At 44.8% G+C, this 22,171-nt stretch overlaps 1 protein-coding gene across 3 annotated transcripts in view; it reads left to right on the top strand.

Moving 5' to 3' along the window:
* The first annotated feature begins 641 nt into the window (after window positions 1-641).
* LOC121199485 (prospero homeobox protein 1-like) overlaps window positions 642-22,171 on the top strand; it is a 32,577-nt gene continuing 11,047 nt past the window's right edge. For 2 of the 3 annotated variants that reach the window (XM_041064215.1, XM_041064217.1), the window contains exons 1-4: window positions 642-1,021; window positions 4,137-6,212; window positions 10,114-10,221; window positions 15,764-15,958. In XM_041064215.1, the coding sequence (XP_040920149.1) occupies window positions 4,203-6,212; window positions 10,114-10,221; window positions 15,764-15,958 (2,313 nt within the window). In that variant the 5' untranslated portion in view covers window positions 642-1,021; window positions 4,137-4,202. Of the gene's footprint in view, window positions 1,022-1,084; window positions 1,316-4,136; window positions 6,213-10,113; window positions 10,222-15,763; window positions 15,959-22,171 lie in introns of those variants that run through there. The other variant, XM_041064216.1, reaches the window with a different exon arrangement.

Genomic DNA, 22,171 nt, shown 5'->3' with positions numbered 1-22,171 from the left:
GAAAAAAGTCGTCTGTGTTGTAAAATAGACTTTAAATTTGAAATTTTACTGCTACAAAGAACGGTGCAAAACTACCAGCCTGAACAATTTATGTGATGTCGCATTCATATTAAAATCCTGTTTCTTTTTTTAAAAAATTAAATGTAATGAATAAATCTATAACAGGAAAACACATTCTCGCTGTTTATTAAACAAATCCACTTGTTTGAAATAATTTACATAACAGTTATTATCGTGAAATAATTCTTATTCTGACTTTTAATTTGCACTCTATTTGAAATCTCCTTGAATCAAGCAGACCTGACACTTTGCACATTGCCGCATGTATAATAGAAACTTTCCAATTTAAGACTTTAATTTTCACTATAATGTATCGTCTATGCGTTTTTATTGTGGATTAGGAGGTGTAATGTCAAAGTGACTAACGATTCTTACTCGCGCAGTCGGTGATTTGAGAAGAAAGAGATTAGTAAGAGTAGTATTTCCTTTTTTTCTCCTCTTTCTCTCTTTAGTTGCATGCTCAAGTCCCATTCTCTGGTCAAGTTCAGTGCGTTGTTCTCCCGACCGGACGGACGCCTCTTATTGGTAGGTTGCGACAGTTACATCACGCCGCTCATGACGCGCACGTCTTCCTGTTTCCTTCAGCCGTGTCTTAAAGTGAATCTTAGTGGCGGAGGAGCGCTCCAGCATCCAGTCCTCTGCATCCAGTGCGCCTCGGAGACGCACACACACACACAGTCGCTCTCTCTCTCTCTCTCTCTCTCTCTCTCGCACTCTCTCTATGTCTCTCACTCTTTCAGTCACAGCAGAGGATAGAGGGAGAGACCGACGCGCAAGAGCTCTTTTCATCTTCTATATTTTTCCTATTTTGTTGCTTTCGCTCGCGTCGCTGACTTTATTCCAGCTCTTCCGTCTCTGAGAAAGTGTTACATCCCAGCATCCAGAAATCCGCCGTGCTCTGCGTATATTCTCTCTTTTTTGTGCCGTAGGAGTTCAGGTTGTCCCCCTCTTCATCTAAAGGGTAAGTAACCTTGTCCTCGGATACCTCCCTCTCTTGTTCTTGTTCAGCCTCGCCTGCGCGCGGTGGGCGGAAAAACAAAACAAACAAATCAAACATCATTAACGGGGAAATTTATTCTGGTGATCAACAGCTAATCATATCTATACGACATTATTTGCTCTGTTTCGTTCCCCTCGTCTTGATATGTGGTAAGAGTTGCGTGAGCAGCCCGTGTTTTTTGCGAGGATGATTTGCGGACGGTAGCCCAACCTTCCTCATCAAAGCGGAGATCAAGTTGATTTGCAACTTTGCGAAGTAAGTTTGAGAAGCGTGTTCTTTTTTTTTCCTTTTTCTTTTTTGTCAACGGGAAACGTGATTTAAAACGTGCTGATTTTGGACGGAAACTTAATTCACTTGTATTCGCTCTCTCGTGTGAGTGTTGAGAACCGTGAGTTTGCTCTTAAACTCACACAGTCTCTATCCTGTGGGTTAAATCTCACCTTAAAACCTGACACATGCCTTTTCTTTTTGTTTACGCAGAATCCTTTTTCCCATTCAGTTACCGGAGCTTGTCAGTTCTCCTGATTTGTGAATTTGGTGTCTGTCTTCTGCACCACTTCTGGACAGTTGTGAGAAAACGGTGCCGGTATATTGTAAATGTACGCAAGTCTGTCTCTCATAGGTTTGATATCTTAGTCTGTCTATTGGCAACCACTTGTCCTAACAGACAGTCAGTTACACTCGCTTTTACTGTCCCATAGAGCAAATGTTGTTGGACTTTTAGTTTAACCCCAGAAAGTTACAGCAGCTGTATGTTATTTTAATCCAGGCCAAGTTTCAAGTTTTTTTTTTTTGTTGTTGTGTTCTCAGCTGAATGTTTGGTTAAGGGTTTAAAATAAGAGGAAGAAACGGGTTCAAATGATGGGGTGTAAAAGTTGGAATGCCGATCTGTAGCTCGGTGTAGATGTGTTGGTCATAGTTGCTTGAAATTGTTGAAAGGTTTTTTTAGTGCAGAGAGAGAGAGTGCGCATGGGCAATGGAAGACAGGTGCGCGGTCGGGAAAGACAGGTGTTGGTGACTATTTCAAGCTCATTGTTAAGATCCTGAGGCAATCAAGTCAAGGTTTTTTTTTTCTTGGAGATGTATCACCTCTTGTCTGAACTGCTGGATATGGCTGTCAAGACTTGGGCCAAAGACATTTATCAAAGGGTTTTATTTTAGAATCCTGGTGTTACTTCAACGAGAAAACATTCAGTCCAACCGGTGCCTTTACCGCAAATTTCGACTTGTACAATTTTTAATTCTCATTCTACAAATTGTCAGTTTCCACTATGTTTTTGTGAAAAATCTGCCAATCCATGTCACTTGCGTGGTGCATCACACTGGATAGTTTCTAACAAAGCCAACAGCAAAGTTGTGTGCGCTTGTGTGTATACAGTGTGAATGTGAATATGAGGCAAAGAAAGAAGCTTTTTGATTAAAAAAAAAAATGCAGTGAAAACATGAAGGTAATACTATTTCTTTTAGTTGGAGCGAGTAAATAATCATTTAAGGAGAATGTTGTTAAATCTCACCAGAGTTCAATTTTCCCTGCTGTTTGCCCTCACTTATCACTGAACCTGAGCCTATAACACAAATGTATCTTAAAGATTTTTGTCTTCGAATATTATATCGAAATGAAACAGATCTGAATCACTCATGACATTTTTGTACGTGTTTAAAATTCAGAATTTTTATAGCTTCTTTGCAGCTCATTCTCAATGTAAACCTGAACCAGAGCAACATTTAAGAATATGTGCATCCTGTAAAATTTAAGTTTTGCCTTTTTGTATTTGTATTTTTTCATATTTTATTATTTTTGACTGAGTCTCTGTGAGTGTTCTGGTGGTCTGGGCTGGTGTTTTCATGAAGAGTGTAAAAAGAAAAAATGTAAATTCTTCCACCACTTTTGCCACTTTTACGCTGTTGAAAAAAAAGAACATTGCCACATTTATAAATTTAATAACCTTGGAAATATTTAAATTTTTAAAGGGAGGCATTCAGATGAAATAGTTTCTGATAATATCATTACATTCGAGATTGGATGCATCTGATATGGCTCTGACTAAGACACTGCCACCGCTGCTTACATAGCATTATTGATGCGGGCCTGTACTGACAAAACGTTTTGCTTTCAGAGGGGCATTAGGGTTTTTGTAAGAGCGCTTTAAGTTGCTCCTTGCCAGAGTTGACCCCTGTGACCTATTCATTTGAGCAGAATTAACTGCCCTTGCCAGATGAAAAGACAAACAAAAAACACAGAAGTGAGCTCATGCTGGCACCAAAATCAATAGGCCTATTTTGTGTTTCTTTTATATGTCACTCTCCCCATTGCTTAAAATATGATGGCCATATTGATTAATGTGAACAGAGGACGTGCATTTTAAAATTGCACAATATCTAAACATGATTTAAAGTGAGACTATTTAATTGAACCAACCAAATGATGGCTCACTTACTGAACAGGATTTAGTGAATTGTATGTAGCGACATGTACAACGTGTATTGCCTCCCCTTGAATACAGTATTTTTTTTAGATAATCTTAACCCTATTTTTTTTCTTTTTTTATTTTGTGAGTTAATAGCTCCTATGTTGGCTCACACCACACAAACATGGAAATGAGGACAAGTACTTAAGTAATTATCATAATTTTATGCAGCTTTGTGTTCCGTGGGAACTGGTTCAGTGTCGCGCGGCGTGTAACAGGGGACAGGATAAAATGTAGGACTTTGCCCTGGAATGTCGAGCCAAGGCCTAATTCTGACCCCATCTCGCCTGTTCCCTTTACCCCTCTGTCATTGGTCCTTACTGCCTAAATGTAATCATAGATGTCCCTGTCCTCGTAGAAACATTTGTCTGCTGACTTGAGACAAAACTCTTCAGTTTGTGTCCATAATATCGAATATGCAGTTTTCTAGAGAATGATACATTTTGATTCTTTCAGTCAATCAGAAACTTTCAAGCTTTTCTGTTTAATGTAGATTAAGTTTTGAAATTGAGGTGGTTTAGGACACTGCCTGAGTGAGTGAGTGACTTTGTTTCTGAAAATATTTGATCACTTTTGTGAGTCATGCATCTGTGAATTTTTGCCCACAGGTACTCAGAGGCTTTGATCCAAGAGGACTGGGTTTGTGGGATATGGCCCAATAGCAGCAGCCCGTGATGCCGGACCATGACAGCGACTCCCTCCTGAACAGACAGACGAAGCGAAGACGTGTGGACATTGGTGTTAAGAGGACCGTGGGCAGCGCAGCCTCCTCCACAGCAGCAGCCACAACAGCAACCACTGATAACATTGCCCGCGCCAAAGCAGCCATTTTCAGTGCCATGAACTCTCTGAGCTCCCACTCTCACCACGGATCAGACACCGACTCCATGGAGTGCTCTGTAGTGCAGCCACATGGTGGGCCTGGCGTTGTTACAGCCAGCGACAGTGAGTCCAAGTCCAATGTACTCCGAAAGCTACTGAAGAGAGCCAACTCATACGAGGACACCATGATGCCCTTTCCTGGCACTACCATTATCTCTCAGCTTCTCAAGAATAACATGGCTAAAAATGGAGGAGGACCTGAGAGGGGAGAAAGAGTGGACAGGGGTGATAGAGGGGAATCAGGCTTCCCTGGATCAGGGCTCTCCAATGCAAGCTCAGATGCTCCCCAGGAGGATGCCTGCAGTAACTCCTCCCAGGACAGCACCCCTCAAGAGTGCTTGTCACCATTTGGCCGTCCTCCTGGCCTGGCTACCTTTGACATCGAGCGTCTCAATGATGAACACCTGCGTGCCAAGCGAGCCCGTGTAGAGAACATTATACGTGGTATGAGCCATTCACCCAGTGTGGTGGTACCGGCTGCTTCCCGTCATGAACGTGACCATGAGATGGATGGAGAGCGAGAGATGGAGCTAGACTGCCCACCTCCTCAGTCTCAGCAGCAGGCCCCCAGCAGCCCACGGGGAGGCGAGGTGTGCAGCAGTAGTAGTAGCAGCCGAGAGAACAAGCGTAAGCAGCGCCTGCCTCAGCAGCAACAGCAGAGCTTCACCCAGCTGGTGTGCCAGAGGAAGGAACAAAAGCAGGAGGAGCGACGGCAATTGAAGCTGCAGCTGGAGGACATGCAGAAACAGCTACGTCAGCTACAGGAGAAGTTCTTTCAGATCTATGACTCAACCGACGACTCAGAACACAACGACCTCCACAATGACCTCCACAACGACATAGGAAACATGTCTGAGGACAGCCCAGCCAGGTCGGATGCCGGCGGCGATGACCGGGGTGGAGATGACTTGCGCTCTGACAATGAGATGTCTGACATGGACCCGGGCCATTTCCTAGACAGGGCGCGGGCATTGCTTCAGGAGCAGGCCCTGCTGGCTGACGGAGAGAAGCCAAGAAGAGAGGGGCTCAGCCGAAGCAAAGGACAGGGAGGTCCAGGCTCCTCCATGCACGCTGAAGGCAAGCAGCTGGCAGAAACTCTGAAGCAGGAACTCAATTCAGCCATGACCCAGGTGGTGGACACAGTGGTAAAGGTGTTTGCCAAACCTCCACGCCCTACACCCCAGCAGGCCTTCCCCCCACTTTCCATACCTCCTGAAAGATTTCCCACCGCTGTTAATGGTGACAACCCTAATTTCCACACCACCAACCAGAGGCTGCAGTGCTTCGGTGATGTCATCATTCCCAATCCACTAGACTCCTTTGCCAGCATGCCCGGGATGCCAGGCACCACCAATGACCAAACCGAGGCACTGCCCTTAGTCGTGAGGAAGACACCCAGTGAGCACCACCACCAGTCCTCAGCTGTGGGTGCTCACGGCGGTCACCACCACCCCGCCCTTCACCCTTCCTCTCTCTCTGCCTCCATGGGCTTTAGCCCCCCATCCTTTAGACACCCGTTTCCACTGCCTCTCATGGGCTACCCTTTCCAGAGTCCCCTCGGTGCACCTGCAGGTGGCTACACAGGCAAAGACCGTTCCTCTCCAGACTCCATGGACCTGTCCCGGGAGACCACCAGCCTGAGAACCAAGATGGCATCAGGTCACCACCTGGGGCACCACCATCGCTCTTGTTCACCAGCACACCCTGGAAGCACCGCAGAGGGGCTTTCCCTGTCCCTCATCAAGTCTGAGTGCAGTGATCTCCAGGACATGGCTGACATCTCACCTTACTCAGGCAGCAATGTATCCTTTAAAAAAAAAAAGGATGCTGATTGGGTGTGTGAGAAACTGTGTGTTTTGAGGGGGCTGACATGCGATAATAAGTGAACGTGTGTGTGACAGATGTTTTAACTCTACGTGGTTCGGCTCAGACCAGCTTATGCCTGTGTAAGCAAGGAAAAATCAGATTTCAGGTGGTAATTCCCTACAGAGACAGGTGCGAAACATTACATCTGAACCGCAAAGAGTTAAAAATCAAATCTTTTTGAGCCTGTTTGAAACTAGCCTAAGAAACTGAAAAATTGTTGATGAATCACTTTTCCTCCCACTGCTGTTCTCTTCTCCATTGTACTGCATTGTTCTGTTTATTTTTATACTCATACCTCTTCCTTCTTACAGCACCGTACAGCCTTTTCTTCCATCTTCAGTCCTGAGTGCTTTAAAAGCTCTCTTGTCACATATCACTTACTCACGAAGATTAGGTCCCCACGACATTTACTGCCCCAATTCCTTTTTATAAAAAATGGCCTGAAAGAACAAGGAGGCAGATAGCGTCCTGAAACTTGGCACACAATGGTGTTATATAGCCTCCCTTATAGTTTAACCCCAGTGTGCCCCAATCATGCCCTGCGGATAAAGAGGCTATCCCCTATGGGAGTCTCAAATTGAATCCCCTGGAGGTTCAGGACTAATAGCTTAAACAGATACATTCAGTCCCTCCTCTGTTTACCCTATACCTCCTTAGTACCAAAGTATTCTACACCCCTTAACCCTTATGAAAGTTTGATTCGTGTCACACCAGCTGTCCTTAGAAAGCCTTGTCTTCAAGTCATTAACATTCATTCCACGAAAATAATCCTAGAGCTTTTTACCTGTTGTGGATGTATTAGTTAAGTGAATATGTATATTTAACACTTTGGATACCTTGTTTTTGCTATGGTGCACACCTGAGTGCCTAGGCTTTTTTTTTTTTTGTGTGTGTGTGTGTGTGTGTGTGTGTGTGTGTCTTTTTGTGTGTGCATGTCACAAAAGGTTCGCCTGAGGACTCAGTAAAGATGTATATTTATGATTGCTTGTGTTTTCTCTTGTGTTCCTCTTATCATCCATCGCTGTTGTAAAAAGCCCACAATCATTGTCGTTTCTTTTCTCTTTTTTTCATTTCATAAAGATCTGTCAACAGCCCGGGGGGCCCTTCGGCTGTTGCTTGGCAGCCAAATACTTCTTTTTTTGTTTTCCCTCCCTGCAAACCCCCCCTCCTCCCTGTCTTTTCTTTGAAGCGGACGTTAACAGGTGTTTGCAGCGAGCTGTTTATCTTTCATTACCTCGCCTTGTCTTGTCTTCTGACCCAAGGGTGAACGCTTTCCAGAGATCCATAATCCTTTGCTTCTATGGGCTCCCGATGGAGGGATGAAAAGAGAAAAGGGAGAGAGAGACATACAGAGACTGAGAGAAAGTAGAAAACAATCAAACAATAACCACATATGCCAGATGCTGTGGCTTTCATTGTAGCATTTATAAATTCAGGGCATTAACAGATGTACACCCCTAAATGGAAAGACGGCAGAACAACATGTCCACATGTGTTGTTTTTCCTTTTTTTTTCATCTTTTATTTTTGATTCCCAGAACTTATTCCACAGGTTCAGGAACAAAGTTTGGCATTTACAAGATATAGTTTTCCACATGTGTTTATTATAATTAGTATGACATTTATGAATCAGTTTATTTGTATTTGTAATTTTTTTTTATAGCTGTTTCTATTGATGTAGAATTTTTGACATTTCTGTTGCTTTTATTTTTTTTTCCCTTGCCTCTGAAGTCAGAGACAGCTTGTCAGACATTTTGCGAGGTGTGTTCAAGTTCACCAGCTCTCGGCAGCGTTGTGGAGCAGATGGCTGCTATCAATTTCCTCATTTGTTCTCAGTCCGACTCCAAATTTTCTTGTCCTTACACCTGGAATTAGGAAGTGGAGCAGCTATTTTCCTCTCATGACTTTGGGCTTTGGGGAAGTGTTGTGAGAATGATGATGTCTTGTCAGATGTGGCAGGCAAACAGTAAGCCAGCTGGTATGAGTGCACCATCATGACAAAATAATAGCCTTGCACGCCACCCCTAAGTCCAATCACAATTACATTTGCAAGCTGTGAGTGAATTGGAGATGAAAATGCCTCATCAGGAGATATGAAGCTTCTTAATTGTCGTCTGAAGGGAGATGATATTGCGTTTATGGCTGGAGAGGTAAAACCTCGACGTCTTTGTTTTAAAATAATTTTTAATTTCAATGATAAGAGGAAAGGGACTTTAATCCTAATTGAAAAAGCAAAAACAAATTAATCTAAGTGTAAGTGCACAGCTTTCACAACAAACAAATCCCACCTTGCCTTAGTGAAAAAGAGCTCTCTTTTTCTCTGTCTCTCCCTCTCTCTGTCTGAGGATCCATTGTATCCCCTCCACTTGGAGCAGATGGTGTGGTGTGGAGAGTGAAGTGCTGCTCTTTTGGCCAGGCCTGACAGAGTAACACCAGTTTGCCAGGGTTTCCCCCACAAGACCCTCGCTGCGTATACAACTAACGCTCTCTCTCTCCCTCTCTCTCACTGAATCAGACAAAGTAGATAGGGTCTTTAAGGAGCCAACCCAGCGTGGTTCAGCATTTGCTGGCTTTGCTGTGTAACCCCAAGGCCAAGGGCAATCCAATCTAGCAGCTGATGCCTTCTTCCCAGTCTATAGTTACAGCTACATCTGGACACTTGACTGACTTTAACGATCCCAGCCACCCCTGTAGATCATAAATAATGTCAAGCAATGTATTTTGTCCACTCAAGTGTAAATAGTCTTCATGAAAACTTAGGGGCTGTATCTTCCGTGTAATTTAAAGCCCTGTCTTGCTTCTGCTTGATGAAAACCCTTGTTGAAACAGCCTGAGGTTTTAACATGCAGCCCACCCCCATCCCCATTCCCTTTTCAATGTCTTATCCTCCAGATTGATATTATCAGATGCATTATACGGCCGTTAATTCACCATGGAAATGGCTTGGGCCGTTCGGTGGCGCAGATGTGTTTCAGTCCCCCCCATCACTGGCTGAGTCCAAAGCCTCAGAGCCCCTCTTCTCCTTCTCCTCCTCCTTCTTTTGCTCCTCCAAGGGTTTGGCAGCGGCAGAGAGGCTGGGGGGTAGGGGTGGAGCAGAGGGAGGAGGAGGGGGATGTAATTGAAGGTTGGAACCACACTATCCCTCAAGGTGCCCCCACCAGCCCATCTCCATCCTCTCTGCTGTTCAATCCAGGCGATCCATTAGGAGGACAAGGCCTCTGACATGTATTTGAATATGGCCTATGTGAGTGTGAGAAGGTTTTTCATGTTGCTTGGGCCAATGTTTGGGACTATCTCCGAGACCTTGTTTTGTCACTGATATGAAGCCAACATCAGACAGTCATATTCAGGTTTGGCATGTGTTGCCGCCAAGCCATTAGGCCTTCTTGCCCGTCACTGGCGTTAACTGCTGTCTTTGTCTGTGATATGCAAATGTCTTTTTTCTTCTTCCTTTTTTTTGGGTGGAGGTTAGCACAGGGTGTAGGCAAAGGCGTTTCCTTACTTTGACTGTGAAATGAGCCTCCTTATGTAAAAGCATCGGCTGTAGTGCTGGCCAGCGTTTTATTTACCGTGACGCTCTCACACCTGATACGGACGATGCTAATTGCAAGCAAATGGTTTTGCTTTGGTGCACTGTCTTCAGCATCCCCACCCTCACCCTTCAGCAACCCTGCATCCATGCCTGAAAGGAAATTTGGTTACCCACCATCCAAATGATCATTTCTTGCCAAACTTACTGCCAATTATTAGGAAATACATATTGTAATTCTGTTCTGCGTGCCATAAGCTGTTTTTCCTCCCAAGAATTGTTAATGTCCTTAATGGCAGCTGTTTACAGATCCAGGAGGGTCTCTCTCCCAATCATCTGAAGAAGGCCAAGCTCATGTTTTTCTACACCCGCTACCCAAGCTCTAATATGCTCAAGATGTTCTTCTCTGATGTCAAGGTGAGTCCAAGCATGGTCTTGCCTATTTATGTTTTTTCTACTTAACAAACTTTGCCAGAAATTTTGCCAAACTTTTTCCAATATTTTCCTTTTTAATTTAGGTAGTCATTACTGTGTCTCTCTCTGGTTAGCTATTTTCAAACTTACTTGTTGTACCTTTATTTCCTTGAAATGGCGACTGCTCTTGTAGACAGCACTCTTTCACCTCTTTTGTTTCTTTTCCGTCTTTTGCCACATTTCTACCTTGTACATTTGTCAAAGCACCGGCTTGAAAAGAGGAAGTTTGATTAATTAATTGTGATTTTACGGGCTTCAGTTGCCATGTATAGTGTATGCTTGTCTGTCTTAAAATGAAGCCCTTTTACGTCACAAAATTATGGTTTTATGCAAAAGATGAAAGAAGAGGAAGTTGAATGGGTTTACGTGAGGGAGCTGAAGAGCCTATGAGTATTCTAAAGATAAAGAGCAGGATGAGTAATGGAGGGGTGGAGAGGGCAGAGAGGAGGATGGAGCTTAGAGATGGAGGAGTGGTTAGCGGAGCAGGTGTAGGGAGGATGGTTTGATAGAGGGAGGGGAGAGGAGAAAGAGTCGGTTTAGGGAACATGGCAAGGATGAGCATTGGCTCCGCTGGGAGTTTAATGAAGGAAATTTGGGAAACAAAGCATAATATGTAAGCTGCACAAAAAAAAACAAGAACAACAGCACAATGGCCGTTGTAGTATGCACGGCTGAGATTGTTGTTGTTTTGTGTGTGTGCCCCTCTCGGACCATACGGAGGGGTAAACACTGTGACAGATCCAGGCCATCTTATTCAAATCAGAAGATAAAGGTTCCCTTTTCTCCCAGCTGCCCCCTCTTGGATGCCATCACCACCAACCATGACTCGCAGCTCACGTGGCTTTCTGAGGATTTCATTGGTTAGGTTGTAAACAGGGCACATGTTGGTAAAGCCGGATGGCACCTGTAAATGGTCATTCATTACAAAACTCTTCAGTATCACGGCAACCCACAGATTTGACATTTTTTGTTGTTGAAACATTGCAGCAACAGTTACTATTAAAGGCTTCACCCACTTTATTTCCCTGACTAACCATTCCCAAGGAGGTGGCCTCTTCATGAATGGCCTCATCAGATACTTAAACAAGGTCAAGCTAGTTTAGGGGATTATGAGTCACATTGGTTTGTTTTTGTTTTCAGTGGAGAACAATGAACTCAAGCTGTAAGTTAGTAGACATGTATGGGAATGAGACTATCTAATTAGATTCAGCCTGCGCGGCCTCTTATCGAATGCCTGTCCTCAGACAAAAGTCTTGAAGGCTAATCAGGTCTCGACTAATCGGGTCTTGACTGTTGAGAACCCAATGAACGTGGGAAGTGGGTTGCCCTAACAACCGGGGGACGCTGTAGCTGTTTTCCCCCTTGATTAAGCTCCTTTCAAGGCGATTGTGACTTTTCTTGACTTTTGGTGTTTTTGAAATGTTGTGACAGATGTGTCATAATACCATTGTTGGAGCTGCTAATGATGGCCTATGCTATCATCCCACCAGCTTTAAGACTAAGACTAACAGCTTTAAGTCATTATTATTGCAGATATTGTTTTGACGAAGGGTGAATAATTATAACAGATTAATGAACAGATTAAATATAAAGATAAAGATATTCAGTCAATTAACGCATTAAGACCTGAGGCACCTTCTGAAAAAGCATTCTAAAACCTAAGCACTGTTTGAAAACAACCTCCTGAGGGTTTTCTGAAAAACTTGACAGAATTTTCAACATTCGCTAAAACCTTTATTTCTCTGAAGCAAATAGAAATGTGAAATAAAAACCAGTTGAGAGCTTAAACCTTTAACTTTTATTGTAACCCATTACCTTTGCCCTAGTGTTCATCAAAAACTTAAAAAAAAATCTGAATTGAAAATCATCATCATAGAAAATGTTTTTATATAGAGATACAGTATGTGGATCAACTGCATATCAGTAATAGGATGTTTGCACCTTGGTGTATTATAGATACACAATTTTCTTTTATTTTTAAGCAAACACAGCCTAACACACTCACATGCACCCTGCATTCTTTGTCCATTTCTCTGTGGCTCTTTTAGCGACAAGCCTCAGTATTTGGGCCAGTCATGTGCTGTGGAGTAGCGGAGGTCAGGAGGGTTTTCCCTTTTCTATATGTCATTCCTTCTCTTTTCTTTTTTTTCGCTGATGGTGTGGCATGGTATGTGTGCCTCGGCGGTGCCGGGGAGAAAGAAAAGCCAGCGGCTGGATTTTGAGTCGCTGCAGTAACAAAAGCCTGCTTTCCAGGGCCGCTTTTTGTGTGCAGTCAGCCAATAGGCAGCCGGAGATTATCTCCCACAATTCACCCCTGCGAAAACAGGAAACGTTGGAAAGCCCTGATGACTGTGAAGGGGCTTACGAGAGAGAGAGAGGGAGAAAGAGAAAGAGAGAGGGAGAAAGAGAAAGAGAGAGAGAGAGAGAGAGAGAGAGAGGGAGGCCCGTACAGGCTTCTCTGTCTTTTTGCTCTCCTCTCCGGTTGTTCTGGATGTAGTTTAGCATTCTGAGGTCATCTGTGTGCTTTCTGCTCCATTGTTGACCACTGTGTCACAGAAAGTGTTGGCGAGAGACACACTTTGGCTTTTCATCCAAATGCTTCTCAGCTAAACATTTTTTATCCTAAACGAACCAAATTGCAAAACTGTAAAATCAGTTGTAGTCTATATATTAATAAATTAATTGATATGTGTGTGGAAGTTTGGCATTGAGAGTCAAAGCGCCTGAATATTTTTGGCAGGCGACTAATATAGTTTAGACCAAGGATACTTGAGTGTTTTCCTATTCTGGATTTAAGTATGTTTCTGTGCATGAGCAGAATGTGTGTGTGCATGTGTGTGTGTACGTGCGTGTGTGTGTGTGTCTGTGTGTGTGTGCACGCCACTTTCTATCTTGTGCTGTTAGCACTAAGCGCTGACCTTTCACAGGCTCTTGAGTGTGAGTGTGAGAAACACGCTCTCACTGTCTCTCTCTCATCTGCCTCTCAGCCAGGCACACACACACCAACATACACACACACACTCCCTTATACACTGTGCTCAGATGCAGCGCGTCGACTCAAACGCACACACAGACACACATTTTCCTCGCTGCATCTCATGTCTGTGCTGGCTGACCCCTGCCAGCTCTGATTAAGGAGCTGCAGTGATGTGCTTCTTTGAACCGATTCCCTCCTTTTATACTGAACACACTCGTCCTTAGCTGCTATCAGGGGGTCTCTGTCCCCCCACCAGCAACTTAATGAACCAAGACTGCTGGAAGCTGTAGGGTGACTTGCCAAAATGGAGTCCCTGAGTGTGTTGAGTGCAGTAGATATAATGTAATTTAGCGTATTTGCCTGCATGTACTGTATGTAATATTGTATGTTTTGTGTGCTCTGTGCACTCTGTGCTGTGATTTGGCCACAGTTCAGTTCAGTTGTGCAGACCCTAATACATCTTCTCCCGCGTTGTCGGTATAATAAAGTAATCCTTGTCCAAAGTGACAAATCTATCCGTCACTCAGCTGCAGTGACACTAAAGGTCTCCTGCATGAGCGATGGTAACTCTTTCACTGACTTTAATCTCAGTATGTCTCAGTATGCGCACGCGTGCTTGCATAGATCAACACCAATTCACTTATGCCTCAGATTCACACCCAGTAAGACTTGTTCAGATCTTACACACAAGGATGGTTAATACCACACTGACAGCTTGAGTGTAACAGTGTGTTTGTGCTCTGTCACCCTCCGACTGTCTGATGCATTGTGTGTGTTTAAGAATAGCCCCGTGCAGCCGATGTATTTGTAAGTGTCAGTAGTTTGTTTGTTTGACACTCCGATGTCACGACCCCAGCTTGCTGACTGCTCACGTTCCGACCCTCTGCCCCCCCCCCCCCCCCCACAAGCAAAACGCCATTGTCCGACAGCGCTGACCTGCACCCGTCCTCCTCTCCTCCCTCCCTCCCTCATTTCCCCATTTATGCTCACCCTGCACTTTAGGACAGCCACCATGCTACCCCTCCTCTCCCCCTTCACACACCCTCCCAAACCCCTGCCAAACAATGTCAAGCGGACTTATTCTTTTCCACTCCGCCATTATGTCATCATTCCAGAAAGGCACGGCCCTCTTCTTTAGCCCCGTCCCACCTTGGTCCAACTATCTCGCCTCTTCTAATTCGCCAACTTTTCTGCCTGTCTTTCTGTTCTGTTGCCTCGCTCTCCCGTCTACATGTGCTTGCGTGTGTTTGACTGCCATCCCAGATTGCGAAGAGTGTGCGTGCGTGTTTGTGTGTGTCTGTGTGTTGTCGAACAATAGCCAGAGCCTAATCTCCATGTCAAAACCGCTCTGCCTCTCCAGCGAGCAGTCCGCTCAGCGTTTAGTAGCGTTTTGTCCCCCCATTCTTCCAGCACCACAAAAAGAGCAGAGGGGAGGGAGGAGTGAAGGCCTGTGTGTGTGTTTGTGTGTGTGTGTGTGAATGAAGGGCATGGGTGATGGTTAAGGGTATCAACTTTTCAGAGGCCAGAATTTTGAATTTGGTAGATGTAATTACAGGGAGTCACTGAGGTGAAGTAAAGGTGTTATTTGTATGTGTGTTTAGCGGTTCAGTCTGAGCTGACTGGGTGAGGAAGGATCCTGAGCCCCTGAGGTCCTTATCTAGTGGTTTGGCTATTTAGACAGTGTGTTTTCACTGCTGAGACCAGGCGGAAAAAGAGCCGGGACCAAGCCGAGGGTCTTTAATAGGTTTACCTCGCCCTATTGAATCAAGCCGAGCGGCACAGATCAGATAGCCACAGCCTCCTCTGCAGCGCTTATTGTCTCTGTCTTTCTTTCTCTCTTTCTTTTTCTTTTTCTTTTTTTGCTCTTTTTTCTTCTCCTTTCTTCCTGCCTGGGAGGTGCGGAGAGGGGAGGAGAATCAGGGTGTAATTGGTGAACGGGGTTAAGTACATGTTTGAGCCCCCCGCGGGCCAGGGCGCTTCAGATGATGACTTAATCGTTTTTCTGGTCAATTATGTGTTTGCGGTCATGCCCCCCCCTCCCTCCCCCCGCGCGACTTCCCACCTCTCCCGCCACTCTCAGGGTTATGATAGGGGGGAGGTCTGTTCCCAGTGGGGAAGATGAACCACACACACTCTCTCTTGCCCCCCCTCCCTGTCTTACTTAATGTCTCTATTATCTTCTCTCGCTCCACGACGCTCCACGACCTGTGTTCTCTCTTATTCTCGTCTTTTATCTCTCACTTTTGGTTTCTTCACACTCTTTTAAGTCATCACCTCACGTCTCAGCTCCCTGATGTGAAATGACGTGCTGTTATCCTTACACTCCTTCTCTTCCCTTCATGCTCAAATCCAGGGGCTTAATAAGGTTTAGACACAGTAGTCTTCCCTCTACAAGCAGATCCCATGTACTTCCACTCAGAATGTCTTGAGATTTTAAGTGATGATTGAGAATAAAAGGACAGTCTGACATCCTTAACAGTGCTAACTCCCCCTCGTCTCTCGTTCCAGTTTAACCGCTGCATAACTTCCCAGCTGATCAAATGGTTCAGCAACTTCAGGGAGTTCTACTACATCCAGATGGAGAAGTTTGCCCGCCAGGCCATCAATGACGGAGTCACTGGAGCCGAGGAGTTGAGCGTCAGCCGCGACTGCGAACTCTTCCGCGCCCTAAACATGCACTACAACAAGGCCAATGATTTTGAGGTAAACACCAGCACCTTCAGTGAATAAATGCTCAATGTACTCAGTGAGACCAGGAGCTGAGAGCTTAATGCTGTCCATAAAAAAAAAAAAAGTTGAATTTCACCTGATTGCCTCATGATGCAGACGGGTAGTGTGACACCGTCTCAGTGTGTCCTCTGTGACACCGCCTTTCTGCGACTGCTGTCAATGCTGAGTTCAAGTCTCTTATACATCCTGCCGCACTCTGCACACTGCTATAATAATGAATATTGTCGCTCTTGCTGCGAAAACCATTTCCAAAATAGCAGAGGTTTCAGTTTTGTGTTATGTATTTTCTCAGAGACACCAATGGATTTTTTTCAGAAGTAGAAGAATTTTGTGTGTTCCTGAAAATGGAGAAAGTATTTTTTTCTGAAGTGTGCATCACGGGCTCCAGCCATAGAGCCATGTAAGGAACTCTTATCCAATGAGGAAGAAACCTTACTGATACCTCGCTTGTTTTGCCTCTTCCTCACTGTTTATTTCCCCTTGGTGGTTCTTAGTCTGTGTTTGTGTGTGTGTGTGTATCTGTGGCTGTGTGTGTGTGTGTGTGTGTGAGTTTTTGAGAAACCGCATTTTACTTCCCTGTCCTCATGTGGTGATGAGATGTTTATGTGTGTGTGACTGTCTTCCAGTGGAGTGTAATCATAAATTCTCAGCAGGCAACTTCACCTTTAATATGTTTCATTTTTCATACTTCTCCTTTTGCCACCTTCATGTGTGTGTGTGAAACGTTTCAGGATCGCCTGTTCTCTCTCAATGTCAGCTGACAATAGACCTTTAAAAGGTTTGTGTTAAGAAGAACCTGGAGTGATTTGGCCTTGTGTGTGTGTGTGTATTTGTTGGAGAGAGATTGAGTCAATGTGCGTTCGTGTATGTGTGTGAGTGTTTTGTTGTTGCTGCATTTCCCAGTGTCCTGTTCACCTCGAAGGGTACAGCCGTCCCTTGGACCGGCCTGGCATGCTGGCAAAGCACTTCTCCAGTGCGTGTGTGTGGGCGTGTGTGTGTGTGTCACTTTGAGGGGGAAAAATCTCACTGTTATCAAGGTTAAGCGTCCTACTGTTTTAGTGAGAGGAAGGGGAGAGAAAGAGGGGGAGAGGGGGAAGAGGGAGATGGATAGATAGGGGATAGAGGGTGAGAGCTCAGAGACAAAGGAGAAAGCAATGAAGGGAGGGAGAAGGGGAACCAAGGGGGAATGGAAAGGGGAGAAAGAAGGATAGAAGGAGAGAGGGGGGAAAGAGAGATGACGTGGAGGAGCGAAGTGCCCTTGCGAGCAGTGGGAGTTTTGCAAGCTCTCACATTTAAAATGCTTCACTCTCTTTCTCTCTGTTTTTGTCTGTCTCTCTCTGTCCGTTATTTGTCCACTGGGGCTCCTCTGTGTGCACCCAAACACACACACATACACACACACACACTTCCCTACATCCATCTTCTGCCCTCTTAAGGGAGGCTTTGAAAGACTCTGGCAGGCGGAAGCACTTGTGTATATGAGGTCTCAATAAGCCCCAAAGTCCATCAGAGTAAAGCACAAAGAAAAATGACACCATTCCCCCCGCTCAGCTGCTCGTGACTAGTGCAGAAATTATTTGTTTAGTGACAGGAAAATAACTTTAAATCAAAACAAGATTGACCCTTGCATCTGAGTCTTTTCTAATCATTTAGGTTTTGTTTTCCTGATCCTCTAATCCATTTTTTTTTCTTCAAGAACCTGTGAATATACAAATTTTTTTTTCATTTCAAACATTTATCACCTGGACACAAGATGTCTCCTACTTTTCCCCTTCAGAAGATTAATGTAAGTCTACTAGTGTCAAACTGTGCACATACATCGCTGTGCACAGTGACGCTCAAACATGCCTCAGAAATAAGTAAATGTTAGAAACCTAACTGTGTGAAGCCTGTGTTGCAGAACAGCTGGACCAAATGTAAACTGGATGTTGACATAACTTAAAAGTAAATATCTTTCAATGATTGAAACTTAAAAATACAAAAGATCCTTGGACAGTTTTGCATGATTCATGTAGCCGACCACAGAAACTACAGAATTGCAAATTTAAAAAAAAAAAAAGTTTACATTCAGGTGCCAACGAATATGCCGCGCCTGTCCCAACCGTAGTAACGTGCCATCTTTTGCCCCTGACAAACCCCTTCTTTCTGAAGCATGTATTTCCTGTCACACCTCAGACAAGACTATCATTCTTCTCCTGGCACCAGGAAGCTACTGTTGAAAAAGGCTTAAGGGGAACAGCCTATTTGCATACATAAATGTGAAAATTTGCAAGAAGACAGACAGAGAGGAAAAGAGAGAGGCCAGGTGAATAAGTCTTCTGTTGGCCGAGGAGCTGCAGTAGTGGGGGAACGAGGGTGGAGGAGGGAGGGAGGGTGTTTTGCATATTAAGGTTTTTTTTTGCTGGGCAGGTGTCTGAGAGATACAGGAGCTGATTAGAGTTTAACACAAGGAAAATTTGCCCAGCCATGCAAATTCTAACCCCCCTGACAAACCAACCGCCTTGGTGAGCACGAAGACTCTGTGTGGAAGTGTTTGTGTGTGGCTTTTTGGGTGTGTGTGGGTGTTATTTGTGTGTGTGACCATGTGTGTTTGTGAGTGTGGGTGCGTGGGTTGTGTGTTTTTGGCTGTTTGATGTTTGTGTGGGAATGATGTGTTTGTGTGTCTTATATATGTGCACGGACACATTTGTTATGTTTCTCCGTCTTATATGTATGTGTGAGTGTGTGAGTGTGTGTGTGTGTGTGAGTCATAGAGGTAATGTGGAGATGGAAATGTACTGGATGTGTATCAGGATGCCCCCAAGGCCCTTTTCTGTGGATCTCTCCCCTTTCTCCTCCACCTCCTCCTCCTCCTCCTCCTCCTCCTCTTCCTTCCCTACCTGCCTGCACCACCACTTGAAACAGGAGCCTACGCAGATTCAGCAAGCACACACACACACACACGCACGCACGCACACACACACACACACACACTGAGTTTTCCCTTTGCCAGCTTCTGCATCATCAAAGTTCCATCCACCTTGGTGGCGTCTTTGGAATGAATATGTCCTCTGTTTCACTGATCACACACACGCACAAACACACACACACACATAGACACACACACACACACACGTCTGTGGCCTTTCTTGTTTGATGCTAATCTGCTCTGTCACTGTGCTGGCCTAATACGCTCCCCATCTCCCTCCCAGCTCCTCTTTTGTCGCGATTGTTTCCCCTTTTCCTTTCATATCCCTCCTCCCTCACTCCCTCTCGTCGTTCTCTCTTCCTTCTGTTGCCTCTCTCCTTTCATTCTTTCATCCTCCTCTTTTGCATGTCTTCCGTTATCTCCCCCCTCCCTCCTCTCCCTCGCTTTTTCCCCCCATTAGGAAGTTTTAATGGCATAATTGTCACATTCCTTCTGGCACAATGAACACCAGCGGTAATTAAAGAGCTTGCCGTTAATTACCTAGACCCTGGCTCTACTTTCCTCTTTTCTCGGCCCCCCTCCTGATCCCCTCTCTTCTTCTCTTTCTTCTCCACTTCTCATTCGCTCTGTCCATCACCATCAAAGTCTTCCGAAACACACCCGGCCTCCCAAAGCCTTGACTTTGAGCGAGCAGCGCTTTCATGTGAGGACTCAAGTGAAAATTCTCGCTTAGTTTCCTTTTCTTTTTACTCCGCGGCCCCCTCTGTCTGTCTTTGAACCCCCAATGACAACACACATCATCTTTCATAAGACAGGAATGTGTGTGACCTGGTAACGGGTTAGAGACAGCAAGGGAGAGAGGGAGAGAGGTGGGGTCTGATAAAGAGGCAGTTTTATGATGGCTCTGGGAAACTCTCAGATTTCCATAAGACAGACTAGGCCAAGTTTCCTCTGTCAGTGACCACTCCTCCCACAGAGGACACACACTCACGCATACATGCACACACCGTGGCTTTTAAAGGAGGAAGTCCCTATGATCTCTATGTGAGAGGGTGGTACCAGCAAAAGTGGTGAGAAGCCTTCGTCCCCACACACACACGCAGGTATCGTGTGTCCTCCCTTATCAGCTGCTCTTTCTCCTTTTGGAAAGATGTGTCACGCCGTTTGTCCCTCTTCCTCTTTTGTCTATCCATCCGTCTGTCATCCCTCTATGTGAAATGATAGCACCCTCCTGCAGACACGCACCTATCCACTGTGCTTTTATTTGTTTTGTTTTTTTTTTCACCAAAAGTGACCAAATAATGGCCAAAAACTTTCTGAAGTTTGGACTTCCACATTGTCTTTTCCAAGTCTTTCTTTCCTCTCCTCCTCCCTTTGCCTTTTCCCTCTATCTTCCTCACTTCCTCCCTCTTACTTTCTTTCATTTCATCTCAATGTCCCTCCGTCTCCCACCTTCCCGCTCTCTCAGTGTCTCTGCAACTCCATCCATTACCAGAGCCACAGAGAGCTGAGAGCAGATGCTGTCTGTCCAACCGCCGTGCCCCATAGCATTGTGTGCTTCACCTCTCCTTCCCCCCTCTCTCCCTCGTTCCTCCTCTTCACGTCCCTCTCGGGGCTCCATTTGTTCTCCACCCAGAGAGGCTAATGTCTGTTTTCTCCTCCTCTTCCTGCTGCTGCTGCTTTTCCCCTTCCTATCTTGCACTCCTTAATTCCTGGTCTTTGCCTTTTTTTCCTTTTTTTGGGAGGGGGGTGGTTTCTCACCACATAGGGCATAGTGTGTGTGTGTGTCTGTGTGTGTGTGTGTGTTTGTGTGCGTGTCTCTGTGTGTGTGTGCGGGTTGTTTGACCGGGGTTCGACCTCGGGGAATTTGAGGTGAAAAGGTCACGGCTGTTGCACTGGATGCACAGGCGATGAGACACAGATACAGATTCAAACATGCAGAAACACAACAGAAGTACCTAAAAACACACACGAGTTTTGGTGTTTCCTCTGAAAGTCTCTAGGGTTCTCTTTGAAGAGCGATTGAAGACAAAAAGAGGTAGGAGATAGAAGAAGAGAGATGAAAAGCTGGTCGTATAGATTTAGGTTCTGAGCTGCCAAAAATACAACCGATACAATTTGCCAGTGGGTTTATGTCAACAGCGCGCCTCCCCTCACCCTCGTCTTCCCCCTCAAATCTACAGTATCTCCTGTCATTCCCCTGGTCTCCTTCACTTCCATTGAGAAAAGATTTCAATGCACCAAACATTCCTATTGTACATGTGCGTTTATCTCTTGCCTATTACAGCTGTACAGGATGCTGTCATATACACCAAAATATGATAAGTGGAGTTCTTGTTGTCCTTGTTTACATGCAACCGTGTGTGTGTCTGTGTATGTGTGTTTACACCTGCTTTTCCCACCTGCTTTTGTTTAATGGCTATTTTCAACATGAACTGATTCACAGATTTCACAGATGATCATAGATACAAACTAACAGTTAGGCACTGTGAAAATTATTAAAGAAAGGTATTAATTTTTTAAAGAAAAAGCTTTCTTTTTACCGAACCTCACGCAAAACGTGTAGTAATTTTTACTTGCACAGGTTTGGGGATATCTGACTCTGAGCTCATTACAATGGAGGATTGAAAAATTACATTTAAAAAAAAACTTAAACGCAACATCTCTCAAGAAAGGGGGTCCCTGTTCCTCCAGATAATCCACAGTACACAGTGTCAGCAGTTGAAGAAACAGTTCTGATGAAAACTGTTGACAGTGAGTCTTTGGAGGAAAACGAGAGCAAATAAAACCACGACGATCTGAAAGGCAAGATCCCGCTAAAGACAAGAGAGAAAAGGTGTTTTTTTTGTTGATGTTGTTGTTGTTTTTTTGTTTTGTTTTTTGTTTTTTTTAAGAGCAAACTCTTAAACGAGAGACCTAGTTGGTCTCTTGGTATCCATTGGCAGTGGCAAATATATCTGCAAAAGATTGTCTTCAGATATTACCTGGGACCTTCACTGTGTCACGAGCATCATCTCCAACTTGTCTTATGGCTTTTTAATTCTCTTAGTGAGAAGAGTTAGGGAAAGAAGAGAACAGAGAGCGGGATCATCTGCTTCTCAGTGAATAGCCGGGGGCTATTGAGGGCCCCCGTTTGACGTAGCCTGACAGGTCTTTTGTGTGTGTGTGTGTGTGAATGCGCAGATGTGCGTGTGTGTATGTGGGAATAAGCCACTTTATTCTGTGCACTGATTAAATGACCAGAGCTGTGTGTAAAGCCTGGGGCACCAGGGGTAGCA

This window comes from Toxotes jaculatrix, chromosome 19 (genome assembly GCF_017976425.1).
Source record: "Toxotes jaculatrix isolate fToxJac2 chromosome 19, fToxJac2.pri, whole genome shotgun sequence".
Lineage (NCBI taxonomy): Eukaryota > Metazoa > Chordata > Actinopteri > Toxotidae > Toxotes > Toxotes jaculatrix.
The sequence above is the reverse complement of the archived record's forward strand: the minus strand, read 5'-3'. Positions and strand labels throughout refer to the sequence as shown.